At 31.3% G+C, this 10,326-nt stretch overlaps 1 protein-coding gene across 6 annotated transcripts in view; it reads right to left on the reverse strand.

Annotated features, from left to right (window-relative positions):
- Positions 1–9,794, reverse strand: part of LOC123700697 (glutamate-gated chloride channel) — a 30,740-nt gene extending 20,946 nt beyond the window's left edge. For 4 of the 6 annotated variants that reach the window (XM_045647998.1, XM_045647995.1, XM_045648000.1 and 1 more), the window contains exons 1-3: positions 4,571–4,776; positions 2,900–2,974; positions 721–833 (exon numbers count right to left, since the gene is read on the reverse strand). In XM_045647998.1, the coding sequence (XP_045503954.1) occupies positions 721–833; positions 2,900–2,967 (181 nt within the window). In that variant the 5' untranslated portion in view covers positions 2,968–2,974; positions 4,571–4,776. Of the gene's footprint in view, positions 1–720; positions 834–2,899; positions 2,975–4,570; positions 4,777–9,667 lie in introns of those variants that run through there. The other 2 variants (XM_045647996.1, XM_045648001.1) reach the window with 2 other exon arrangements.
- Between the last annotated feature and the right edge of the window lie 532 nt (positions 9,795–10,326).

Raw genomic sequence — 10,326 nt, forward strand, 5'->3', positions numbered from 1 at the left:
CAACAAAAAACCCATAATGACAACAATTATATCTTCAGCATGTTGCTTTTAATGTAGCATATCGCTCCCTTTTGTTTTTTCTTACTACAGCTATGACACTAACGCTTACAAGACATTGGATTTCAATAAACGCTTATGTACAAACGGCAAATGAAAAATATTTCTTTCGTTTAAACGTAATTGTATCATGTAAAACACTATGATTTTATTACGCTAAGTTTAAAAGCCCGGTGTTATTGAACTACAAGATCAATATCAAACCTAAAGAATAACGCAATTTTGTTATTGTTCGATCACCGCCGCTATTATTCAGTTTCTTTTGTGAATGAAAAAAACAGTTCCATTAAATGAATGAACGAAAATTATATTAGAACTTCGAAAAAGCTTTTGTAAATAGTTATATGCTTCATAAAATATATATACTTTGGAAAATATGCTCTTCTTAACACTACGCTTGCGTGATTAATCATATTACATTGTAGTGTAAAAGGATAAGTTCATAAGGAAAACTAATGATTTGAATCTTGCGTTAGTCGCAACTCGGGTCACTCAGGTAGCATTACTGAGACCACTTTTGTATTATACTGATGTCGTTAATGACTCTATAGTTATCCAATAAATAAATGATTCTACCACAATAATACATTAACTTCTGTTAGTTAAGATTAAGTTTGATAGTTATTTAACAAGTGTTAGACTTAAATTAGATTATTTACTAACCAGTGCCATTGATACCGGAGGGTCTGATGCGAGCGTCGTATCTGCCTGGACCCAAAATCTGATCCAGGATTTGTTTCTCTTTTTCTCTGAAGTTGATCTTGGCGTTCGTACATCTATGGAAAAAAAACAGATACAATAATAAATTCTATACCTAATAAATTTTATATACTGCTACACATATATACTTGATTTTCATAATAATTGCATTATGAAGCGAATAAGCAAGTATTAAACAAGTATTTATAGCAGAAATAAGCTTTTAGTCGTAAATAGGACTTATTTGCGAATGTTCTTATTTTAGTACGAAGTACACACACAGAATGAGAAACAGATGTAAATACCTACATCTTATGATATCAAATTATTATCATATATTTATTGCAATGTTTTTCCCATATTATGTATATATTTTTAATGCTTTATTTAAAATGTATATTTACAAAGTATTTATGTTCCAATTATTGTTCTTTCACAAAAAACACAGCCACTTCGGATGTGCATTGCAATTAATAATAATATGTATAAGCTATAATACAGAAACGCTGATTAATATTTTCAATACAAATGAAGATGAAGAATTCGTGATAATGATAACCAATCTATTCTAAAAATTTCGGATATAATTCACTCTTCCTTGATAAGCTCATAATGTTTGAAATAAACAACAATGTTACAGAAAACAAAACAATCGTAGAAACAACAAAGAATCCGTCGTATTGTAACATTAATAACAGCTGCCAAAATTAATACCGTCTCGAATCCCATGACGGTTGGCGCCCATCTTTTAATTTATCATTGTCATAGCTTCTTCATTTCAAACATTTTGTTTTTTTATTAGTATTTAGGGCAAAGTAAACAATGGAATGAAGGTATTGGAAATGAAATTCCATACATAACGAGCGAAATTATTCAAATTTTTCTTGTTAGAATTTTGCGCTTTCAAAATTAAAATTAGTTTGTAGGTTAGAATTTTAAAGAATGTTGACATTTTTAACATGCGATAGCGTATGTAGTCTTTTTATTGAAGATAATAATTTATAAGACGTTTTCGCAGAGTAGTCTCGTCGCGTAAATTGTTCTTAAAATAAACGCATGTTTTTATGTAGGAATGCGGTTGTAGTACACGCACTCAGCGGTAGAGAAATAGAACAATGTGCAAGGTAAAAGTTGATTCTTCCGATTAACTGTTATAAAAACATATAAAATTAATTGAAAAAGTATTAATTGTTCTCTGGAAGATAGAGTAGGTAATGGTTTACGACTATGGTGACAAACAAAATTAACTAAATATTATTACTCAAATTAAAACTTCAGCAATGAATATATTATAGAGTTTGTTATATTTTTTTTATTTTTTTTAAAAGAGAGAGTGTTGTTGTCTATAAATTAGCTGGTAAAATATTTCGAATTTATACAAGTGTGTAGGAATCTCCGTAATTAATCATGTCTGTTGTGTTTGTGTTATGCTTAACACAACAGATTATTATATATAATATATTTTTTTAATAACAGATATATTATATATTTTTATTTTATTTTATATGTAACTGTACATCGATTTTAATAAATATCGTCAGTGATGTCTCTGTCTAAGAGAGACGGCATTTTCACAATCTCCTATTAAATGCTGGTGGAAAATAATATATTGTCCTAAATGAAATATGGTGACCCCATCTCTACAATGAATAAGTACCTATGTTTTTCTAGTACTCTGTACTCATGCTGTGGAATATGGACTAGGAAAACATATTGTTGACGTAGAAAGTAAGTTGATATTCATATTTTGGCAGTGTGTCACATAATTGTCGCAAATGATTGCATTCATAATTTATTTAGGTCATTTAGGTAAGAAATAACGCCAATGTATTTTCACCCAGTAAATTAATTTCGCTTTGCGTAATGTATTTGAAATGGTTAAACTTTTTACTGTTTTTGCAACACAAATACACGATTAATTTTGCATAAAATTTTGAAAGGTACTCGTACCATGTGCTATTCATTTATGATCAGCCACCCTAGCCTAGTGGCTTTCTGTTAGCGTAGCGTTCAATAGAATAGACTACGAATTTAGTCTATGCTTTCATAGACAAACCCTCCGATCAATTTTCAGTTGTCTATGGTAGGTATAACTTTTTTTTCTTAGTAGAAAAAAAATGTATAATATGTCTATGGTACTTACTGTGCGAGGTGTGTTAAATAGAAAACGAGAAGAGCAAGGAGGGCGCATATTGGCCGAGAGTAGTCCATCCTCTCTCTGAAACAAAGATGTGTATAAGTACATAGAAATACAATAGAAAATTAGAAATGTTTGAACAAAATCTCTTCTATAAAGACGGCATTTTAAAGATTAAATAATAACTTAGTAGTTTACCTACATTATTTTTTATTTAAATAAATGAAAATATCGGGATAATACAAATTCGGGCTCAAACAAAAATATTTGTAGTTACATATTTATTTTTCGTTTACGTACTGGCCGCTAGCAATTTTTAAGCTATTGCATAGCTTCTATCGCGTGCCTTGAGCGCAGGGACCGAATCGAGAAATTCCGTAACGAAAAATCCTCACGCTCCCCACTCTGACGGGCGGAGGTGTGGCTTAAAGGCATAGCATGCAATAGCTTTACCGCGGCAGTCCCCGAGTGCCACACGTCGTTTTTTTTTATAATAATGAAAACTGGAAACAGTTGAACTTTTTGTTTTTCTATACAACACGAAAACACTACCGTTTTTTTCATATAACAATTTAACTTATTAAAATCCATTTCCCACCATATTCAACAAGTACCTACCTACAAAGAAAGTTTAATTGGCACTAAGGTAATTACGTTTGTCGTATAACACTGCATAATTATAACAATTAGCTCCTTTTCGCTTTGTGGAAAACTTCAAGGGTTTTTCACTTTGACAGTATAATTTTCAGGGAAAGAGGTGAGTGATTTTCAGTAGGAAATTGTAGGTACTAATTAAGGTTATGGAGGAAATACATGGAATTATGTTTGGATATAAGGGAAATATTAGAGTGATGTTAATTATTCGTTATAGTAAATATTTATGCCAATTTTGATAATTTTTATGTGTGTTAATGATTGCTAAATTTGATGTAGAGTTAAATGAATTAATTACAATTAAGTATATTATATTTATTTACTTTTAAGTATTATTATTTTACTAGTCACAATAATATTATATGCTTTATTTATAATTTTATATGAATATCCAAAAAATATATTGGATACAGTAATTTAACAATGAATATTGTGAAAACTGAAATGTGCCTAATTTTAGCCGTAATGTTTTACAGATTATGTCATTTACAACTGGGACACGCGAAACTTGAATCCATTTCTGTCAGCCTGTTACAGCTATATCTAAATATTTTTGTAAAATTTATTGAAAAGGAATGGCGAAGAACAGTAGGTATTATAAACATAAATAAAAATACAGTTAAATATAAAAAATATTACAATTTCCTATTTATTTCGCCTCTCTTTTGCAATTTTTTATCATTTCTGACTTTTTATCACATTTATTTTTATTCATTTTCATAGATAATAATTTTAAAAAGAATTTATTTTGTATAATTCATTGAACCCATTGATTTTGGCTTTAATAGATAAAACGTGTGAATGTTTTGTCACTTGGATTATAGCCAATATTGATGTTAACTAGCGAAGGTGTTTTAAAAATGGTGATTACTATTTAAAAATAAATACTAATTAGAATAGTTAGTATTGTGTTACAGTTTCATTACAACAGCTTTCAAGAAATTTTTGTTAATAAAAAAATCTGTTATATAACCTTTTTCCCTATTTAAAAAATAAAGCATTTTAATTATAAAAATATATCACCAGTTAGCAGTTACTCCAAAATTCGAAATTTAAACTGTGGAATTCGCGCGCCAAATCACGGCACGGCTTATAAATAATCGGAACGCATAACGCCAGCCAAACGCACCATTAAATGTCACAGAAAATTAATTCAAACACTTTCAATTTATCTTTCATACACGTAAATATTAGTTTAAGTCTACAGAGAATTCAGTACTGAATCCGTAGACTGTGTCTCGAATACTGGCATACTGACAATATGTGATGCGCGAACGTTCATTGTTTGAAATTGCATCTGCGCATTCGGCTCTTTGCGCTGTGACCTTTGACCGCAAACAAATGTCACTGTGACAGAAGCTTTTTAGGCGGGAAATGGTTCAATATGGCGCTCCCTCGTGTGTAAATAAATTATCTTCTAACCATTGTGTAGGTATTGGAAAGTTCAGTTCATTTCTGATAATGTCACATTTGCATAATTGTTTACACGTGAAGGCGAGATTTAATCAGATTTCACTCAGTTTAACATTTTCAGTGTTCATATTACGCACGTGGTATTTATAGATATGAATAATGAAACTTTTCCGATACAATTGACATGTCTTAATTTTTTTATATAATTTCACTAATACCTAATAACTAAATAGTAGTAAGAGTTACTGTAATATCGACATGGAATTTTTGTCATCTTTTTAGACGATCTAAATTGAGCTTTTAAAGCTCTACTAAATGATATGCTGCGTATTATAAATTTGCTACGAACATTTTTATTACAGACCCAATGCAAGTAACACATTATTCGGCCATTACTTCTGCCTTTCCAACCTTAAACACAATATTTAGGAATAAACTGCGCTCAGCAACACGAAAATACGTTACTAATTCTACTTGCAATGCAAACATTCTAAACAAACGTGTTTTAACAACGCCCAATTATAGTTAGGCATTATTTTTAGACATCGTTATCACGTAGAAGGAACAATGCAGAGTTTACATCTTTCATATTGTGCCTTGTGGACCCTTGACCGGCATTGTTAGGAATGACTATGTTGTTATGTTGTTTAATAAGAGTGGACAGTGTTTCATGTAATGTAAATGGGGCTTAATTCGAATGCGAAATATATTGTATGATTTTTACTATTTTACGGGTGGCAATATTTTATAGGATTACTAGCTTACCACCTGCGGCCTCACCCGCTTTCTCTAAAACAATTTGAGATTTAAACTATCCTATCTCTCAAGTTGGATCAAACTTCATATGGTGTGCGAATTTTATTATAATCAGTTAAGTGGTTTAGGAGTCCATTGAGGACAAACATTGTGACACGAGATTTATATATATTAAGATAATGATTAAAGATTAAAATAATATATTTTTTATACGTTACCACATATTATAATGTTTTTGAAGTAAAACTATCTTTGTCTTTAATAACCTGCCACTAAAATTGATGAGAATAAGGAAACATGGAATCATTATCTCGATTCATTCAAATAGTATCAAGTGGCCAACTAGTTGTCAATCAAAGGCCTTCGCCTTGGTCTAATGACTTCTGGTGTCCGGAAACTTTTTCCTGCTCTCCCGAGGAGCGCTCAATTGAAATATGAGCAATACCTAATGTGTTGTTATGCGGGATAATCTACGGAAATTTTATCCATAACTATCCTAATCATCCTTTCTCAAACAATGTTGTTGATAATAATAAATATATATAGTCATGGAAAAGCCTAATTTCTGACTGATATTCATACGCAGTATTATAGCAAAAAAAATACATTAAATTTTACACTTTGCTTCCGTACATTTGAGCACCAAGAAAATAAATGCGGAAGTATTTTTTAAGTATGAAAGAAAAAATGTAATTTTTAAAAGAATAGAATAAATTCGAACACGAAGCCGAATTCGAACCCGCGTCATTCCATTAGATAAAAATGGTCCATATAACTTCAAAAATTTTGAAGTTCGCGAACGCATTCGCGCACACTGCATTCGCAAACGCAAACAAATTCGCGAAGAGATCACGTTGCATTATAGTCAAAAACAATAGCTACTGTGCAATTGGAGATAAATAACTAAAATCATCATATTCCTATCAGCCTTTTTAAAGATTTAATTGATAACTAAACCTCCAGAACTCAACCTCTTTAATTTATACAAAGCATCCAAATTTTCTGTCATATAGTGTTCACGTTCAGCCCAAGGTTCAGCCCATTAATTAACAACTGAATCAAAGTCGTTAATCAATTTTTAAATCCATGACATTTGAACAGAGTATAAAACAGTACCACAGATATAATATTATAGCAATACAATATAATAATAATAAAAGTTTTTATTGCCATAGAGCATAAAACTAAAACGTTGACGTCATTAAATTTCCAGAGACAAGCCGTTTCTGACCCGGCATGTTCCGCGAATGTGCATTGCCTCTTGACCGGGATATACGTTATTGTCCCGGATGAGAGCTGGCAAAATATACCCGGCGATTGCGGATATTGAGTTTTTTGATGACGCTTCTCGAAACTTCGAGATTAGATGGGCTGTTACTTGTTACTAGGGTTTACAACATTGGGCAAACCGCTGATTAATATTAAAATTGTAGAAAATCTCTCAAAAGGTATTAATGTAATAGTGTTACATGTCCGTTTTCTTTGTTAAACTAAAATAGGAACAATTAGATTTTTTGTTTGTTACGATTTAACTCTAAAATTACTCAAGCGTTCTAAAAAAATTGTTTACTATTAGTAACATATATATTTTTCTTTTCTAGAGTTAACCCGGGCAAACCCGGTGAAGTGGCTAGTTTATACTCTTACGTTTTTTCGTACTGCAAATGACAATGAAACATAATAAAAGAAAACATACAATGATAATAATACATACAGTATCATTTTAACAATGAATGAAAAGTGTTCTTATGCGCTAATGATTAAACTTTTTTTACTTGAAAAGGAGGGCAAGGAACATATTAGCTTTTATTGTTAATTACGGAATCATATTTAATTATTCATTATCTTTTATTCAAGGTGCTTAAACTTATTGGTTTTTATCGATATCTACGGAAACTTATAAAAGGTTTCTTTTCAAATGAGCAATACATTTTTAAATTTATTGTCTCTTCTTAATATTTTCAATCTTTTTTTATCCTCTCATTCTCACTTAATAGTCCGTCTCCGTTGTTCATGATGATAATCATATCATTATGACTAACAATAAAAACTTTTTTGATATAAGTAGATACGAATAAAATCAAAAAGCAATACATAATTAAAATTAGATTTTAGTCCCCACCATAACATAATTTACATACCTATACAAAAACATAATTAGGCCCGACGATCCCCTCATGGGGAGTTAGGGTACAGACGAGATTTATAAATTTAATTGAAGAGTTTAACGCCCTAGGCCCAAATCAATATCTGATATCAATATTCTATAAGTATAAAAAGATAGCGTGACTACAAATGTTAAATTGACGATTTGAAAAATTAATTTTAGAAAATAACAAAGAAGTAGCAACCCTACTTTAAATTTTTTATTACAAACTCATAAGCTGACATCAGCGTCTTTGTTCAAGTTAATTTTTCTTTTATTAAAGTTACAGTCCTTTCAACAAGTGTCGTCAAAGTGGGTCAAATTGAAAAAATATTATACAAAAAATTTAATAATGACTTCATAGTTGATAAAATAATAGGTACCTTAAGAACTTTCATAAAATGTAAATGTAGGTATTAGAATTTTCCTATGATCAGAACAAATAAATTGTAAAAAATTAAAGTCGCCAAAGCTCATTGTCATTGCGGCTCGACTTCTCGACTTCGACATAAAAAACTGTATTTAATTTATTTTATTATATTTATGAAATCGCTATAATTATCTAGCTAGCTTAGCATATAAATATTAAAAATTATAGATATCAAATCAAATTTAAATATTATCTACTAATTAATAAACTTTATAAGATATTCGTATCCGGGTCTTTCTAAGTTCAGAACAATGAATCTTTAACCTAAAAGACCCGACAATCATCTCAACAATTTACCTCTCAATTCGCAAAACACTTTTCAAAAAAGTTCCGAAGATCACCCTGGACAAACACACAAAAAAGTCACACACCCGACACAGGACTATTTCCACCAGTTGGCAGCCCTAGACAACTGAGTTTCATCCTGTATCGACGAAAGCGCATGGGGAGAAAGGGGAGGGGGTGGTTGCACTAGACACGCCCAGGACTAAAAGAGGGGGTTCCCACCCCACAAATGCACCTGTATGGATTTTCCTCCCTGAATATATATAGTTGAATGTATAGCTATACATCATGTAGGTACATAATTTAAATAATAATTTTATATAAGCGATTTTTTAGCCCATTTCTTTGTTGTAGGTTCACCTATTTTTCCGATTAACTGGTTTTTGCGAAGAAATTATATTAGCGACAAAATCATAATTAATACAAGGTTATGAAAGTAAATAATCTGGTCTTTAATTTGGTTTCACTTATCCGTATTAATTGCCAGTCATAATAATTGAGCTCTGTACAAACTAATTTGAGCTAAGTCCGAAATAGACGAAGCAATGACGTCATGAGCGAAAGAGACAGCAATGGTTCCCTATATTTCGAAAATTCTGGAAAAATATGATATTTTTTGCAATTTTTTCATTCTTTGTGCGCAACAGTTATTTGATATTATTATTTTAAGTTTTAATTAGTAGAAAAGGATCGATAGAACAATAGTGCTAAATATAATTTCAGTCCACTGCACTTGCGTGAACTGCATTTTCCTAGGGCGAGGCCCGGTTTGATTTTACACAACTAGAGGGCGCCTTTGTCTACATAATTACATTTATAGACGAGCTTTAAAAAGTTGTTAGGTTAACCGTTATATATTTTAACATTTCCTATAAGAAACCCGTTCGCTAATAACTAAAAAATTAACTAAAAATAGATTAAACCATTACAAAAAAATGAAAACTCTTTTTTTCAGACTAACATTTTTTTATTGAAACGAACGAGCGCTACAACAGGTAGAGCTTAAAATCAAAAGAATAGATAGAGAGATAACGACATAAAAAAAAGTTACTAAAAATAGAACAATAAAAATCCAAAAAAATGAACTTACCGTCAGCAATATGCCATCTCCAGAGATATCCGGAGCGATACTAAGTAAAAACCTATGATAAAGGGTGTTAAAAAAGCACAGATAATAAAAAGTATAAAATGGCGCGTGCTAGGTAGTGCGGCCGCGGGCAGACTGGACCGGGAGGCTGTATCGATTGTAGCTCCGCGCAGACTCCGCGCGGAGGTTGGTTGGGCGGGCGGAACGATCATGTCCTACTGTGTACGTTACATTGCTGCTTTTTTATATAATTTGTTAAGCAATTAGCAGATTTCGTTTGTGTTTTGCTTTTTAGATTAACGGTAATATTATAAAGCTAAAGAGTTTGTTTGTTTGTTTGTTTGAACGCGCTAATCTCGGGAACTACTGGCCCGATTTGAAAAATTCTTTCGGTGTATCTAACACCATGGGCTATCTGCCCATTTATCGAGGAAGGCTATAGGCTATAATATATCATCACGCTAAGACCAACAGGAGCGGAGCAATGCGGATGAAACCGCGGGAACAGCTAGTTTTGCATATAAATAGAGCCTTGACGTGATGTGAATAGGAAGTGCTCAAAATAACGGCTTTTTGTGTTTTTGAAAATGAGTCATTAACTATGAGCCATTTTATGAGATCTTATGAAGTCTTATATTTTTAACTTTATTAATGTCCAAAAT

The sequence above is a fragment of the Colias croceus genome, chromosome 20 (assembly GCF_905220415.1).
Source record: "Colias croceus chromosome 20, ilColCroc2.1".
Lineage (NCBI taxonomy): Eukaryota > Metazoa > Arthropoda > Insecta > Lepidoptera > Pieridae > Colias > Colias croceus.